Source organism: Struthio camelus, chromosome 1, assembly GCF_040807025.1.
Source record: "Struthio camelus isolate bStrCam1 chromosome 1, bStrCam1.hap1, whole genome shotgun sequence".
NCBI classification, from domain to species: Eukaryota; Metazoa; Chordata; class Aves; order Struthioniformes; family Struthionidae; genus Struthio; species Struthio camelus.
In genome coordinates, this window is record NC_090942.1 from 93,883,655 (window position 1) to 93,901,548 (window position 17,894).

Below are 17,894 nucleotides of genomic sequence, written 5' to 3' on the forward strand. Positions count from 1 at the left end.
GCTGTTCTAGTCAATATTTTATTTTATTAAGGCTATGCCATTAATAATGATTTGATAGATGTGTTCTAGCTCTGGCTTTAATCCTATATCCCTGACTGCGGCTTTCTATCGCAGCTCTGGGCCTAATGTTTTGTTGTTGTTGGGTTTTTTTGTGTTGTTTTTTGGCTTTTTACAAGGCCACAACTCTTACTATTCTTGAGTCTGGGTGAGTTGTCTTAGCAGTGCAGGAACACCAATCTTTTAAATTGGCTGGTGAAAAATCGCCTTTTTAACAAGTAAGCTTTTATTAACTAGGATAAAACATGCAGAATCCTTAGTGTGAAACAGTAAAGTAACTACTCCAAACAAGCTTTTATTAAGGCCGAACCTCGTGCTTGTCCTTTTATTTCCAGTTACGGTCATCTTATATTCACAGGTTCTGCATCCCTGGTGGGAGTCATAAAAGCGTTAGCTCTTCACTGCTTCTTTCAGTTGCTGTCATTCACGAGGGCACAGCTTTTAATAGTTCGTCAGTACAGTCAGGCAAGCCTTTCTGTGTGCATACCGTTCCCTTGTCCCAGGAAAAGACAAATACCTTTTACCTTATGAAGTGCTAATGTAAGTTGAGTGAATTTAGTTTGTGCATGTTTTTCCATTTAACATACCTGAAGCGTCTTCATGCTTTTCACGTGTTGCAGTACAAACTGTATTCTGCATACAAGACATCGAAATACCAAACTGCAAGCTTTGTTGTTATTTATGCCCTTCTGCATGTGTTGTGATGAGTTGAGAATGACTAATTGTTTGTAATCATGCATGTGTACTGATGCCACTTTTATGAAGTGCTTAAGTATAAATATTTTAAGAACAATGTTCAGTTATTCTGACTGCCATAGAACTCAGTGAAGATGTGGTTTAAGGTACCATACAAAATAACTCACGTTGACAGTAGTAAAATTTGAATAAGTGTCAGTGGCAAGTACTGTGAACTTATAGTAACATCTGCTTGTAAAGGGAATTCACAAAGCTGACAAAATCTGTACACATGATATTCTACCTAACTCAGTGGGAAGGTGGTACAAATCAAGTTGGCGCAGTAAGTTCAGTGTTTGCTTTAGTTCCATAAATTGGCATCTTTGTACCTTACAATTTTACATCTGCATGCTCTTCCTGATATAAAAGTATTTCATAAGTTTGTTCTTCTGGCGGATGGTGTTGATTGCTTCTTGATGTGTTGTTACGTTCCCCCCCCCCCCCCCCCATAGGTAGTTTATTTCTAAATTTTTATTTTATTTGTGAAAACATAATTTCTCATGGGGGAGGATCTGTTTTGCCCCAGCCTACGCATGAGCGATAAGCAGCTATTTCAACTTCCTTTAAAAAAAAAAAAAAATACAGCCTGCTTCTGATACAGTGGGAGGCTATGAATTTAATAAATTGAATTTGATCAATTTTTTGTCCGCTCTGGCCGGGGAGCCAACAATTGCGCTTTTATTTGCATCCCCGTTTATTTGGGTGCTAATATGTAGTGGTGCAATAGGGTAATGGTCTTTCAGCAGTTATTTCTTCAGTTGCTGCAGCTGTGAATCGGAGTCCTAAGTGACAGAGGTGAACTTTGAGCAAAGCTGTGGTCCAGAATCCCTTCTGTCATGCAAAAATCTTTCCTTAGTATGTATGGCAGGGATCCTGGAAAGGCAGCAATAACTGGATAAAGCAAACCATATTAGAAATGACGGCTAATTAGGAAATGATGCTTGGGTGAAAGGAATGCATTGATGTTGCAGCAGGCAATGTTCAAAAACAAATATTATCCTGTTAACTTAGGTTTTGAGCTTCACTGTGAGCAATTGTTTAACTCAAGTTATATCAATATGATATTTCTGCTGTCACCTCTCAGGGCACCGTAACTGCAAGTCTGTATTACTGTGGCACGTCTGCCAACAAAACAAAACATGAAGTCAGATGTAAATTTTCATAGCTGAAATAAAATATATTCATTGAAAATCTCAGTCTTATTTTTATCTTCCACTCCTTTCTTGTAGATTTTCCATTTAATTTCATTCTGTTCATTTTTCTTTTCCTTCTTCATGCCTCTTTCCCTTTAGTATTTGATATATGATAGTTTTATCTGCCTCTCATTTCCCTAGTTAGGGGGCTTTTCCTCCTGCACCCGTTACAGAGCTTGATTGAATTGGGACTCTAGAAGTGTAGGGGAAGGTTAAACTGGATTTAATCTATTTTTTTGTTTTGAGCCCATTTCACTTCTTTTAATTCACTTTTCTCAACTGTAAAACAGTGATTTCTTCTTCTACTTTTCTGTGCAAACTGGAGTACTCCTTTTGCTGGAAAGTGAATCCCACCCCCTGTCTGTGCTTAACTGAGACTTTCCTCCTTCCTCTTTTCCTGTTGCTCTTTCACTTTTTAGTTCCCTCCCTTCCCCATCTGTCTGCAATCCCAGTAGCATGTTTTGGGCATTCCTTCAGTACTTCAGCTGTAGCCTACAACTCATGTGAGGAACAGCAAAATAAAGTGTGCATCGGTTACTGACAGCAACTGCAGTAATATTTTTTAACTTTAAAAAAACAAAAAAACAAAAACCTCCCCAAACCAATATTTGGAGCATATGTGGAAACCCTGGATTTAATTTGTGTTTAACCAATGTATAGATTAGAATACTGAGTTTCTTGCACATCGCAGGCTTTTTAGGACAGTAAAATCCATCACCTTATATCTATCACGTGCATGGGGGGGGGGGGGGAAATGGGTGCGTTCACAATGTAACAAAAAAATAAACAGGAAAAAACCTATCCTTTGTAAAATAATGTCTTCAGATTCAGGGGAGACATGAGGAATGCCTGCGAAAGGAATGCAGCCAGTGACGGTTTCCCACCCAGCAGGGGCAGAAAGGGATCCTGCAGCCTTCAGAGGACCCGAGGGAGGAAAGAACAACTTGTTTTTCTGTGCAATTGTGATGGCCCTGTTTTCAGAAATACCCCACACGCCTTTACTCCCACTGTGTATTACCAAACTGTTAAATCTAAACTTTGGAGAGGTACAACAACAATTGGACATCTGAAAATATCTAGCATTGGTTCTAGCTTGCTGGCCTCCCTGAAGTCGTAAAATGCTGCTGCTGGCTTGGCTTGGAGTGTTTGTATCCTTGTGGGCTCATCTGTTGTTCAGCAGATATTTGTAGAATAAGGTCCCTAGAGGCATAACTGTTTGTAGTAGCCCTTAGAATTGGAAAAGGGTGGAATGAGTGCTCCGTTTCAACCTTTGATTTTTAAAATATGTAGAACTACCACACTTCACAAAGCTGATGATGCCAATGAGAAGTTTTGTGGGTTTGAAGTGGCCCTTTTTAAAAAATAAGGGAGACAGATCCTTGCTGCTGCGCATCGATCTCCAAGCTTTGGAATATTTACATGATGGTATTAATCACTGCTAATCTCTGAATCTAGTTGGGTTGCGGTGCACGTTTCTACCCTTGTTTGTAATATTCAGGATGGCGTTGTTTCCAGAAAACCACAGAAACGTTGGAGATTTGCAGTTGGATTTGCAGTAATGGTTGCACTCCCTTAGGCAGGCAGTCAGCATGTGTCACACCCTGTGCTGTAAGTAACAGTTCTGTGACAGGTACCAGAAGGAGAATTGGGCTTCCAGGTGAACTGGTACAGACTGGTTCGTGTGCATACTACTCAAGGTTAGCACCATCTGGAGCAGATCATCAGCATCACTGCAAAATATTTAGGGTGAGTTTAGTCTGGGCCCTGTGTGGTGATCCTGAGACGTAATTGCTATTTGTGTGTGTGTGTGTGTAAATGTGAGACTGTACTGAGGCCTGCCAGAGTGGTGGCATTATAGCAGGATGTTGAGGATTCCTGGAACGTAGTAAAAGAAATATGAGGTGTCTGGTGAAACAAGGCTCGTTGGGGTAGTTATCAGCAGTGAGAGCAATGACCTTCTAGGTGTGTGCAAGACGCCTGCCAGCTAGTTCTGTAGTAAGAATTCATTGAACAGCTCTGATGATACAGAAGGAGAAAATAAGTTCAGTGTTTACTCTTCTGTTGTTGATGTTTTTGACTGTATAGGAGGAAAAAGTGACAGAGGCGTGGTTTCACTACAGTAAGTGAATATCTGAAGGAGGTGTGCTGAGTAAATTTTTATAACTGAGGTCACGAGATTTGTTGGCATTTGGGTCTGAAGGTTGTATTTCTTCTCTATGGGATAGCAGAGAGGCTGGATAGTTTATATTGCAAAAAAGGGAAAAACGGTGAATGCTTGACCATGGAAAACAAGTAATCAAGCTTGCCATGTCCATGTATGTATAATATGTATTATAGATTGTCCCTCACAAAGTTGGTTTCCAGTTGTTTATCACAAGATTTGAGATCCTTTCGTGGAAAGCACTGTGTATTAGCAGCATACAGCTAAGCTTTGCTGATCGTCTTGGATTTTGCAGATGTATATGGCAGTCCTTAACTGCATAGGTTTCCTAGTTCTGTAGATCAGCTGGATACTGGCTGTTGCCCTGCGGCTGTTTTCTATTCTATTTTGGAAAATAGCACTACCGGAGAGAGTCCGGCTGAGGGCTACCAAGATGATTAGGGGACTGGAGCATCTCTCCCCTGAAGAAAGGCTGAGAGAGCTGGGCCTCTTCAGCCTGGAGAAGAGAAGGCTGAGAGGCGATCTGATCAGTGTGTACAAGTATCTGAAGGGAGGGTGTCGAGAGGATGGGGCCAGACTCTTCTCCGCGGTGCCCAGCAACAGGGCGAGAGGCAACGGGAGCAAACTGCAGCACAGGAAGTTCCGTCTGAACCTGAGGAAAAACTCCTTTCCTGTGAGGGGGACAGAGCCCTGGAACAGGCTGCCCAGAGAGGTAGTGGAGTCTCCTTCTTTCCAGATGTTCAAAAGCCATCTGGACACATTCCTGGGCAACATGCTCTAGAGGACCCTGCTTGAGCAGGGGGGTTGGACTAGATGATCTCCAGAGGTCCCTTCCAACCTTGGTCATTCTGTGATTCTGTGAAAACAGAGCTAATGGGTATCGACAGAGGAAGAACTAGTTCTGACTAGTTTCAGACCGTTTTCAAACTTCTCTAGAGAGTAATAGAGACCTATGCTGTCAATGCCTTACAGGCTATTCTGACATGGCAAATCAGGGGAGAGGGAATAAATGAGAACGCCAAGCTTCTGCTTTGCTTAGCCTCAGTCCTTTTTCTTTCCACAGGTGGCTATTTTCTTGTGTATTTTCATTATCAGAACTCTCTCTTTATTGCAACATCATTCTTTCTCTGCTATGTTCTATCAGACAGAAGTCTTACCGTTGTAACTCTATAGTATGGTGGCAACGAAAGCCTATATGAAAATGGAGCTTTTGAAAGAGGTCAGGAAACGGAATGAAGGATTGAATCCTTGCAGACCTATCATGGAAAACTGAGCCTTTCCTTCAAAAAGCAGGATGAATTACTTGTTTATTCCTCGTTACAGCAGCATGTGAGAGAGGAGTACTGGGCAAAGACCCACAAGGTGGTACTGTCAGGCAGTATATACAGAATAGTTTCTGATGCCTTTTAAGCATTATGTGGTTTACACTACAGGGTATAGCAGCATAGCATTGATAATATTCTCTCTCAGGAGAAAATTCTCAGAATTCTTCAGAGATAATTTCGTGGGCTCTTCATTTTGGTGAGGGGAGCTGGCTTTACCCCTGGCCAGCGGAATCTGTGGCCTTGCAGCTGTTATTGATTTTTGGTAGCAATAGAGGTAATTAAGCTTGCGTAGTTCCAGGCACCCTATACAGACATAATAGGGAGCAACTGCTGCATGTTCTGATGTAAAAATGGACAGATTGGGAGTGAGAAGCAAAAAAGAAAAGTGATTTGCCTCAAATTATACAGCTCAGTTTGTGGCTGAGCTAGGACCAAAGCTTAGTCTCCCGAGTTTCTGACTAGTAGATCGTACTTCTTGTTCCTTCTGTATTGTGATGCTCTGATGTCCTTTGGCTTGTCATGAGTTCTTTTCTTGACGTCTGTAAAGGTACATCAGTAAAAGCTAACTTACCATCCCCCCCCCTTTTTTGGTCCAGGTTAAGTCATGTTTTCTGACGTTTCGAGGACAAACAGCATCAGAGCTCCATGAATTGCAAAACCAGAGGAAGTGTGGCAGCTGTCCCTACCTCCGGTTTTCCTTCTCTACTGTGACGTTCTTCTTGGGACCTCTGATTTCATCCCCACTGAGTGTGCAGTGAAAGGCCTACCTCGGGAAGAGCTGAGGAAGCATTTTGCGGACCAGAGAGCGCCATGGCCTTGAGCTCTTATGTTCTTCACTTCTTCTATAAGTTCAAAGTGTTGCTGCTTGTCCTTTTGTGTTTGATGATGCTATGGGCCACACTCAGTTACATCATGGACTCTGGACAGGCAATTCCTAAAGCTAAGAGCATGGTGGAAAATTTCAGAAAGGTACCTAGCCTGGAGGAGGAAGACAACAGCCAGAAGCAGGAGAAGAGCAAATCAACTGCGAAAGTTCCCACAGTGCAGTCATCTCAGGGTCACTGCCCAGCTCTCTCTCCATACCTGCGTAAGTGATACTGTTTTCCTCTTCTTTTAACAAGTTGCATCTGCTTGGTAGTGCTGACTTGGTTTTCTTCTGAGCTATTTTACACTCTGGCATTTTTGCTGTGAACCAAATAACAACACTGCCAATTGCAATAAGTACTTCTGGGTGAGGTAGTGACTTGTGGCACTGGATGCCTTAACTCCTGTAGGAAGATTTGGCTGATAGCTTTGGGTGGGCTTGGAAGATTAGAAGGGGCGGGTATGTTTGTTGCTTCTTTAAACTGAAGGAAAAAAAAAGGGGGGGGGGAGGGGGGAGTGCAGTGCATGGAACTGAGGTTGTGAAGCGTGGCTGGGCAGGGCAGCTTTTTGCCGCGGGAGAACTTTGGAACATAGCTTTTAATGTCACGAAGCTTGACCACCCCTGCGTTGTCAAGTTGAACGTGGCAGAAACCCATTAGTTTCTCCGCACTGCTTGTATTTATCTCCATTGTCACCTCGTATGTGTTCTGGGCAAAACCCCCTATCCTACCCCTACTGTGAAAAGATGAAATGGAAAGCATTGCTACTTGCAGGTTAAACTTGATGCTCTATTGGATGTCAGGAAGAGAGGGTACAAAGATGATGGAAAGTCCAGCAAAAAAGCTGCAACAGCTTAACATCTGCATATTAAACTTTGCTCTGGACTACGGACAAGGTGTTTAAAAGAATGTGGACAGTTCTCTTCACTGCTTACAGCTGTTTAAACTGTACTCCAGCTCTGCAGATCATCTCCTGAAACTGAACTCTACAATGACAGCATAAAGAAAAATGGGCCTTATCCTTATTTGTCGGTTTCACAGGTTTCTTTTTTCTTTTCTTTAAAGTGTTCCCTTTTTCTTCCACACAGGAGACTTTTTCCTTTTCGTTATCAGATGTGCTTTCACCTCTCTATCTCAACAATTGAAGGTCTTTACAGCTACTTTGGGGGGTTAGTGCTCCCACTTGGATCACTGTGCCGTTGAACTTTTGGGGGTGATTTATGGTGAAGGTTCAAATAGGCAACTCTGTTTCCTAGTTTTAGCCATTTTTATTAGACCACTTGTACTGCCTTAGACACCTTGTGCTAGGAGCACCAACCATCTGTTTTGCAGTACTGTGTCTTTGTCGTCTTCACGAACCCAGTTAGGTGCTTGTTTGTGAAACTAGATTCCTCCCTTATCCCAGGTGTAGTCCAAAAAGTTGCTGTCTAGGTTCACCCTGCTTCCCACCCCTTTAGATGTATGTGTTTAAGGTAAAAACCATATACGCTCACAGTTGCTTGCATTGTTCTCTTTCGTTGGATGGCTGAATTTGGAGGGGCTAGAATGACAGGTCAGTGCAAGAGAAAGTGATGAAAATTTCATTTGGCTAGAGAGCGCCCTGGTATATTTTCTCCTATATGTTTCTAGTCTTAAGCCTGAGAAACTTTTGTTCATATTTTAAGCTGTGGTGACTTATGGCTCCAGCCCTGCATCTCTTTCCACTTTGCTGTCCTCCTCTTTGTTCTGGCAGCCATCTCTGGCCAATCCTTCTGAAGTAGGGTGGAACTTCTCTTGATTTTTCTTATCACTGCTCTGTATCAGTTTAAGTGACTAAACATTTGGTATCCCCTCCTTCCACTGCCTCTGTAATGCCATTGTAGCACTACTTTCTCTTGGAAAGCTAGGGAAATGAACTCTAGGCTTCAACCTGGGTTTCTTATGCTGGTTACAGAGTACCTCATGAGGGCACTGGACTAGTCACAACCAGAAACGAATCAGGAAAGCTTCCTGTGCTTCTCCTGCAGGAGGTGCCAGCAAACTCACCTTCAAAGCAGCTCTCACACTGGAAGAAGTAGAAAAGGAGAATGCTCAGGTAGCCAAGGGCCGGTATCACCCTGCTGAGTGCTCAGCATTGCAACATGTGGCCATCCTCATCCCACACCGCAATCGGGAGAGGCACCTTCTGTACCTCCTGGAGCACCTCCACCCGTTCCTACAGAGGCAGCAGCTGGACTACGGCATCTACGTTATCCACCAGGTGAGGCAACTATACAGAGACCTCTTTGGTTTTGGGAGGGGAGGGGGGTGACATCATTGCTCTGCAGTCTGAGGAGGGGTAAGATGCCACCTCTGCTGTAAAGCATCAGTCCTCTGAGCCTGCTTCAAACACTTCCAATTGTTGAGGGTCTTCCACTTGTTGTGGGGCTTCCAGCCGTCATTGGTAACACTAGAGGCGCTAGAGGATATGAGCTGTTGTTAGCAAAACTTGGAGGTATTAACAAACCCTGTCTTTAATTATTGTCCATTTCTCAGTCTAACTTAGTATTTCTGAGTTAGTGTTCAGGGCAGGCATCTTTTGACAACTCACTTTTCCTGCACCATATTTTTACACAGCTAGGCTGAAATACTTTTTGTCTTTAAATTTGGAGCTGTTTGAACCAAAGGCCTCAGTTTATATCTAGCTCTTCTCTCCCATCTCCTTACTGACTGTCATGGTTAGTAAGCTGCGCACATCATGTGGTGGTTGTTCTGTTGTCTTGAGGTAAACACACTACCTACTACTTGTAGGTACTTCAGTTGCACAGCAAGAGCTGAGGGAAGGAGTAGTCATAGCATTTGGTTCCTGAAAGATTTAATGACTGATTTTTTTTTTTTCATATTCTCTTTAGCTCTGCTGATTCAGTGGCTAAGGCTTGAGTGTTTAGATCTTTGCCAGGTCCTTTTCCATCTCGGTGCATACGCTCTGGTCACGTGATCTAAGGCAGCATAGAATTCTCTCTTGTAATACGTTGTCTTTTTTTAATCTTTAACTGCATCAGTTTTCTTTTACTGTCATTTACTTATGTGCTCTGCTTTGACACTAGACAGACTTTTCAAACAGCAGGAAACAAATGAGGTGCTAAGTTAGTATAGTTTCTCTTCCTTTCTGTTTAACCAGCCTGGAGTCATTTAATCAGGAAGCAACAGCATATTCTAGAGGAGAGCTTACATTTTTGCTCTGTGTCATGGCAGAACAGCAACAAAAGTCATGGCAGGATTTACTTTCATTTGGAATATGCTGCTCTTTGCTTGTTTAGAGTCATCACGTGGACTGTAAAGTGGAAAAGTGAGGCTTTTTTCTGCATTAGCACGTGCTGTAATTGTACATATAATGGCTGAACCCAACTAGCTAGTAGTGGTTAACAGTAAATCATTGGGAGAGTGGGCATGCCCATTTCTTTTTTTGTTTTGATTTGTTTTTTTATTGAGATATGTGAGGTGGAGAAAGGCTGTCATGTTAGCAAAAAGTAAGAAGGAGTTCTGAAAGTTTTGTCTGATCTGAGCAGCAATGTGAAGTCTGGACTTGTTCTATTTAACTTTTTATTTGGAAGACTGGGAACTTTTGCTTAGCCTTTCAGGGTGGATAGGTACAACCATACACTGGAAGGTGAGTCTAACTAAAACTCTCTTATGGCAAATCCATTTTCAATCTCCATGTTTTAATTATGTTTGAGGAAAGAAATAGTATATTTTAATAGTTAAATCCTGGTTTTATCTATAATCTCTATGTACTATACTATATATACTATAAAATATATTAAAATGTACAAGAGCCTCCTTTGGAGGAAGATTAAGAAATGGATCTTTTATCTATGAACAATGAAAAGGGCGTAATTCCACATTTCTTCTTTATGGGTTACTCTTAACGTTTTGAAAACTATGTTTCTCTGCATGTATGTGTAGTACTGAAAGATGTGAGTTTGTAATCCTTAAAAGGTGAATAATTTCTTTCTCAACAAAGTTTGTCTTGTAGTCACTGTCCTTCCATAGAAGGAGGAGAATTCTCCTCCTGTCTATAAAAGATGAGAATAGACTTTACCATTTGTTCAGTCCAGCATTGAAATGGCCTTTGATGGAAGGCAGTTGTAATTGTCATTCAGCTATCTTTGTACAGGAAGGGGCCAGTTGTCGCTGACTAGACTGACAAAGGAGACAGAAAAAACAATAGATAGTAGAAGTTGCTGCTGAACAATGCTGGATTTGCTATATATGTGATGTTCTCTATATATTCTTTACCAGTCATCTGAAATGTTCTGTTGTTCACTCAGTCTATGTCTTCATCATCGGGAGAAGGTTTTCTGTCAGATTTTTTTTTGTGTCCTGTATATGAAAATACTCAGGACCTTGACATCACAGTTCTTGAGTGAATTGTGTCTAAGTTTTTCTTGGAAATGCCCTCTTTCCCTGACTCAAAATGGAAACAATTGATTCTCCTTCTCTCAATTTTTCAGAACGGGCCCTGGGCTTCATTTCCCTAGCTGCAGGTATGATGAGCCATAAATCCTATGTATCTTCTTTGTGCAGGAGCAGATGGCTATTGGTAGTGGTGAGCAAATTGCTTCTCTGAAGCAAAGTTACCTATTAGGACAATAAAATACGCTTTGTATATGCCTACTTTTCCCTAGAGCTAACCACTCTCTCAGGCTGGGGAGGCCAGCTTCTTTTTGTTCTTCCATGGAGCCTCTTTCTGTCATTGGCTAGAAGCCCTCTGGACTCCTTTCTGTTGAAAATTGCTTTTTAATTCTTTTAAGTTCAGCAGGCTGCTAGCTTTGGCAAAAATGACTGCCAGCCTACAGGCAGGATTCTGGAAGCATAAAGCTTGTCCCTTTGATTCCCAGGTGTGAACTGGAGGCAACTTCCCAGCTTGTCCTCAGGAGCAGAAAGCACTCTTCTGGCTGGTGCGTGTGTACAGTCCAGTAAAAAAAAAATAAATAGCCGGATAAGTACTCGTGTTGCTTCAGAACGAATAGTGTCATCGAAAGCTTACAAAACTGCCAGATACAGTTTTTATATATATTAAAAAACTGGTGGGAAAATGATATTTGTAAAAAAGTGAAAACACACTAACATACAGTAAAAGCAAACAACTAAAATCAGTAAACGTAAAGTGAAGCTCTGTGCTGGGAGGAGTCCCTGTGCAGCCTAGTAACTAGGGTATAGATAGGAGTTAAATAAACCCATGAAGAGGCTTACATTTTATTTCCAGGTCTGCCACCTACTGTGTGGCCTAAGGAAATACACTGAACTATTTTATGCTTGTCCACTGTTTTGCAGATAGCAATGCTTAATCACCTGTGTCAAGTGCTCGGAAACCTATAAACCAACCGTTATGGGAGTACCATTATTTTTAAGCTTCCATAAGCTGTGCAATCACAGTTGCACGGAGTGCTGGTTCCTAAACTGTCTACTGATAACCTTTTTTTATTATGTAGCCTGATAGAAATTCCAGGACAGACGCAATAATAGTAGTGGAACTGCATCATGCAGCAGGCATTCTTCAGGTAGCCAGATAACCTTAGCCTTTTCTGACCCTGACTGTGTTTGTTTATTCAGGAGAAGTAGACTGAAGAAACACTTTAGATATGGCATCAGAGCAGCCAATGATTTAATGTTCTAGAGTAGCTCTTTGCGTAGGTACTGCTGCAAAGGCTGTGAAGCGCAAGTGCAGTTGTGAACTATCTGATTACAACAAAAGCCTGGGAGCAGTTCTAGTTAAAAAGGTTTGACATATTCATTGAGATTTTTCCCTTCTTTTCCACAGGCTGGCAGCACAAAGTTTAATCGAGCTAAGCTGTTGAATGTAGGATACCTAGAGGCCCTGAAAGAAGAGAACTGGGACTGTTTCATTTTCCATGATGTGGATCTGGTGCCAGAGAATGACTTTAACATTTACATGTGTGACAGACAACCAAAGCACCTTGTAGTTGGCAGGAACAATACTGGCTACAGGTAGGAAATAAAGAAAACGGAGAGAATACTAACTGGAAAATGCCATGTTTCTGATAATGTTCCTCTTCTAATAGAGCCATTTATTATTTTCTGTACATCCATCTGACAGCAGATTTCTGTTGATAACATTCTGCCTCCTTGGAGGTCCTTCTGAATAAAGATCTTTACGGACTCCTTTGAAGTTAGCCCCTTGATCATCTGTGCATGTGGTCAGCATCGCTATTCTTCTTTCTGGGGTGATGTAAAGGAGGTTGAAATACAGAAATATACTTGCAGTCTCCTGGTCCTGTGATTTAACAGTATTATCCGTCTTAGGGCTGTGCTAATAAAACTTGCCACTTAACTTTTGCTGTTGAAGAGGTAACTTCTGGTATTTAGAGCTCAAGTGTGAGAATTTACCAAGAGATAGGATTGCCTTTTAACTATTTGACCGAGCAGTGCCTAATACAGGAGTGTTATGTCATGAGTCCCCTAAGTGCTGCTACTGTGATACAAAAAATTTAAAGTGAAAAAGTCAGCTCTAGTCCACCTCAGAGAAAAGAGGCTCCCGAGATTGGTGATTTTAATGACTAGAAAGAAACAGGTTTGATTAAACCACTCAAGATTCACCTCTTAGGTCAGGTCACTCTAAATATTAATTAGAAATGGACTTCTCAAAAGCTAATCTCAAAGTGCTTTGAAGTAAAACTCTACTTCACCTCTGTGTTTTTTTTTTTTCCAAATATATATGAGAAAGAGATTGGATGTGCCAATTCTTATACAGAATAATAATTATTTTACCAGTTATTTAGTAAAAACTGGAACAACCAGAAATGAACTAGGCTTGTGACAGATTTTTGGAGTAGTGTGCATTGCAAAGAGAATGCTGAGGGCTGCAGGATGGTCAATTCAACAAAGCAACAGAAACTTTGGTTATTTGACATGTAGAATCTGGACTAGTAATATCATATAAAGCTTGAGGTGTTTTACTTCTTATGCCTTACATACTGCATGGGTTTTGATTAGCTAAGCATGCAGGTGGTTTTTTGCTTTTATTAAAAGGTTGTCTTACCACTAATTTCCTTGGATTTCTCCAATCTGTGGAAAAGAGCTGTTAGCTTTAGGTCAGCTTTAACCTTTGGTTTAAAAAGTCTTACACTGACGAGATGTTTTTGTTGTGAATCCCCTACACTAGGATACTATGGTACGACTTCAGTTCATGCCTTCTCATCTCTGTTGCTGTCTCTGTTCCCACATCTGTGAGGTGGGGATAATAATTGTCTTAAGTCCAGGGAAATTCAATTCACTGGTATGTTTGAAGGAATACAGATCCTGAGCCCGTTAAGTACCTAAACTGAGGGACTATCAATGCACACATTGATACATTGATTATAACTTTCTGACACAGATGACCAGAGCTGATGAAAGGAGGTGCTCTGCTGGGCTTCATACTTACAAACAAGAAAGGAGTTGGTCAGGGATGTGAAGGCTGGAAATAAGGAGGGAAGGAGGAAACAGGGCAAATATCAGGATCACAACCTTGGTCATCAGGAGTGCAAACTTGGGCCTGTTCAGGGATCTGCTTGGAAGAATCCCATGGGAGATGGCCCTGGAGAGAAGAGGGGTCCAGAAGAGTTGGTTGATTTTTTTCAGGAATCTTCACCTCCAAGCTCAAGAATAGTCCATCCCCATATGCAGGCAGACAAAGATGGCAGGAGGTCTGCATGGATGAACAAGGATGCTTCCGAGAAAACTCTAACATAAAAAGGAAGCATGCAAGATGTGGCAGCAGAGTCAGGTAACTCAGGAGGGCATAAAGATATTGTCTGAGGGTGCAGGGGTGGAGTTAGGAAAGCCAAAGCCCATCCGGATTTGGATCTGGCAAGTGACAATGGGATGGGAAGCTAGAAGTGCAGGTACATCACCTGCAAAAGGAAGACAAGGGAAAATGTGGTCTCACTGCTGAACAGGGTAGGGGACCTTGTGCCAAAGGATATGAAAAAGGCCGAGATATTTAATGTCGTCTTTACCTTAGTCTTTACTGGTAAGATATGCCTTCAGGAGTCCTAGGCCCCTGAACCAGTGGGCAGGTCTGGAGCAGTGAAGACTTACTCTTGGTGGAGGAGGATCAAGTCAGGGAACGTTTAAACAAACTGGACATACCTAAATCCATGGGACCTGATGGGATGCATCCATGAGTGCTGGGGGAGCTGACCACTGTCACTGCAGGGCCACTCTCAGTTATCTTTGAAAGGTCATGCCGATTGGCGGAGGTTCCTGTGAAGGGCCATGAAGATGATTAAGGGGTCGGAGCATCTGATGTATGAGGAGAGGCTGAGAGAGTTGGAATTGTTTAGCCTCAAGAAGAGGAGGCTCAAGGGGGATCTTATCAGTGTGCCTAGCTACCTGATGGGAGGGAGTAAAGAAGGGGGAGATGGAGACAGACTCTTTCTCAGTGGTATGGGATTAGAGATCATTTAGGCAAACCTGACATCCACAAGTCTGTGGGCCCTGATGGGATGCACCCACGAGTGCTGAGAGAGCTGGCAGATGTTATTGCTTGGCCACTCCGAATTATTTTTGAAAGGTCATGGAGAACAGGAGCCTGAGGACTGGGAGAAAGCAAAAGTCACTCCAGGCTTCAAAAAGGTCAAGGAGGAGGAGCCAGGGGACTACAAGCCAGTCAGCCTCACCTCAATCCTTGGAAAGGTGATGGAACAGCTCATCCTGGAGACTATCTCTAAGCACGTGGAGGGATAAGAAGGTGATCAGGAGTGAGCATGGATTCACCAAGGGGAAATTATGCTTAACCAATTTGATAACCATCTGTGATGGACAACTGGCTGGGTAGATGAGGGGAGAGCAGTGGATGTTGCCTCCCTGGGCTTCAGCAAGGCTTTTGACACTGTCTCCCATCGCATCCTCCTAGGTAAACTCAGGAAGTGTGGGCTGGATGAGTGGATGGTGAGGTGGATTGAGAACTGGCTGGATGGCCGAGCTCAGAGGGTTGTGGTCAGTGACGCAGAGTCTAGTTGGAGGCTTGTAGCTAGCGATGTCCCCTAGGGGGCAATACTGGGTCCAGTCTTGCTCAACATACTCTTGGATGAGCTGGATGAAGGGATAGAGTGCCTCTTCAGCAAGTTTGCTGATGACACTAAACTGGGGGGAGTGGCTGACACACCGGAAGACTGTGCTGCCATTCAGAGGAACCTCAACAAGCTGGAGAGTTGGGCAGACAGGAACCTCCTGAAATTCAACAAAGGCAAGTGCAAGGTCCTGCACCTGGAGAGGAATAACCCCATGCATCAGTACAGGCTGGGGGCTGGCCTGCTGGAAAGCAGCTCTGCCAAGAAGGACCTGGGAGTGCTGGTGGACAACAAGTTGAGCATGAGCAGTAATGTGCTCTTGTGGCCAAGGCAGCCAATGGTCTCCTGGGGTGCGTTAGGCAGAGTGTTGCCAGCAGGTGGAGGGAGGTGATCCTGCCCCTCTCCTCAGCCCTGGGGAGGCTTCACCTGGAGTACTGTGCCCAGTTCTGGGCTCCCCAGTACAAGAGAGATACAGAGCTACTGGAATGAGTCCAGCGGAGGGCCACAAACATGATTAGGGGACTGGAGCATGTCTCCTCTGAAGAAAGGCTGAGAGAGCTGGGCCTCTTCAGCCTGGAGAAGAGAAGGCTGAGAGGCGATCTGATCAATGTGTACAAGTATCTGAAGGGAGGGTGTCGAGAGGATGGGGCCAGACTCTTCTCCGCGGTGCCCAGCAACAGGGCGAGAGGCAACGGGAGCAAACTGCAGCACAGGAAGTTCCGTCTGAACCTGAGGAAAAACTCCTTTCCTGTGAGGGGGACAGAGCCCTGGAACAGGCTGCCCAGAGAGGTAGTGGAGTCTCCTTCTTTCCAGATGTTCAAAAGCCATCTGGACACATTCCTGGGCAACATGCTCTAGAGGACCCTGCTTGAGCAGGGGGGTTGGACTAAATGATCTCCAGAGGTCCCTTCCAACCTCAACCATTCTCTATCAGTGAAAACCAAGAGGCGATGGGAACAAACTGAATTACATGAAATTGCCTTTAAAGATGACCAAAAACTTTTTTACTGCAAGGGTGGTGAAACATCAGAACAGGTTGCCCAGAGTGGTTATGGAGTGTCCATCTTTGGAGATATCCAAAACTCAATTGGACATGACCATGAACAGCCTGCTGTAGCTGACCCTGCTTTGAGTGAGGAGGGTGGACTAGACGATCTCCAGAGGTTGATTCTCCTGTGATTCTATGACAGGAGCAAAAATCAGCCAATCTTAAGGTAAAAATAGTGTGTGTGAGGTTCCCCTCCCCCCCCCCCCAGTTGATCCATGAAATAATAAGTATTGCACTTTCACTTATCTGACATGTAAATTACTGTTCTGGATACTTTCTAGCTCTGCCAGTTTGTTCATCTAGTTAGATTCATATACATCCACAAATAAAAATGTAATCTACAGCCATTTGCACGCCATGTCTGAATTTGGCAGTGACAGTGTAGTAGAGGCTGGGTTATAATGGCTACCTTAAGGGCCAAGCAAGAGGAAGCTGTCTTAAAATGCAATTAGCAGGGCAGTAAAATGAGGTAAACAAACATGGTATGTCATTACTTTTTTTTTTTTTTTAAGTAGATACAATTTCTAGGGCAAGGAAGGTAGAAGTTAGAAACTGATCTCCTTTCACACTACACCTTGCCTTGGAATTTGTCTTACAATATTGCTAGCTGTGCTGAGGACCCGTTGCATGTTTCTTCTTAGCGCAATGTGTTTTTTCATCTAAGTTTTTGAAATTTAGCCGTATGATAGTCAGTGGCTTGCTATTGCTATTAAAAAGGAGCAAGCTCTTGTTGCTTCTTCTATGTTATTGCATAGCTTTGTTGCTTTCCTACTCATTTAGAGTCCTTGAGGTAAAGAGCCTTTTTGACTGTCAAGAGGAGTCGTGTGTAAGAAAACATTCAAGTAAGAATGCTCCACACACTCAGTTGGAGAATTACTTTTTCTGGCCTGAAGCAACACTATTTTTGCCAAAAGAGCGATAGAAGAGAACAGGACCCACCTCTTGGATCTGTGCACCCTGAACTTTGCAAAAGTCAGGTCTGGATCCAAAGCTTCAGGGTAATATTTTTCACTGTTAGTAGAGCTAGACTTCTAATTCTTCATTCTCTCTTCTTATGCACTTCCAGGTTACGTTACCAGGGATATTTTGGAGGTGTAACTGCTCTAACGAGAGAACAGTTTTCCAAGGTGAACGGATTCTCTAACAACTACTGGGGTTGGGGTGGAGAAGATGATGACCTTCGAATGAGGTAAAAAGAAGGCTGGAGGGAAATGGGTATGGGAGGGTGAAGAGTGGGGTTTAAAAAAACAGCCAAAAAAAAAAAAAGCAACAAATTTGTGTGACTTCAGACCTAGCATCTAAAGGTGATGGAATGCTACAGGAGTCTTCAGCTCAAAAGCTGTATTAGTTTGGGGATTTGGAGCGTGAGATGCAATTCTACGAACAGAGTTGTCTTTCAAAACAGTAGGCATGCCTGAAACCTGGTCCTCCTATTGAGATTGTGTTTTTGGGTGGGGTGTTTTCTTTGTTGTTGCTA

General features: G+C 43.0%; 1 protein-coding gene across 17 annotated transcripts in view; it reads left to right on the forward strand.

Annotated features, from left to right (window-relative positions):
- Positions 1 to 17,894, forward strand: part of B4GALT4 (beta-1,4-galactosyltransferase 4) — a 31,873-nt gene that overhangs the window by 9,783 nt on the left and 4,196 nt on the right. For all 17 annotated transcript variants that reach the window (XM_068958650.1, XM_068958543.1, XM_068958580.1 and 14 more), the window contains 4 exons: positions 6,068 to 6,558; positions 8,341 to 8,573; positions 12,117 to 12,304; positions 17,484 to 17,606. In XM_068958650.1, coding sequence (XP_068814751.1) covers positions 6,282 to 6,558; positions 8,341 to 8,573; positions 12,117 to 12,304; positions 17,484 to 17,606 — 821 coding nt within the window. In that variant the 5' untranslated portion in view covers positions 6,068 to 6,281. The remainder of the gene's footprint in view (positions 1 to 6,067; positions 6,559 to 8,340; positions 8,574 to 12,116; positions 12,305 to 17,483; positions 17,607 to 17,894) is intronic.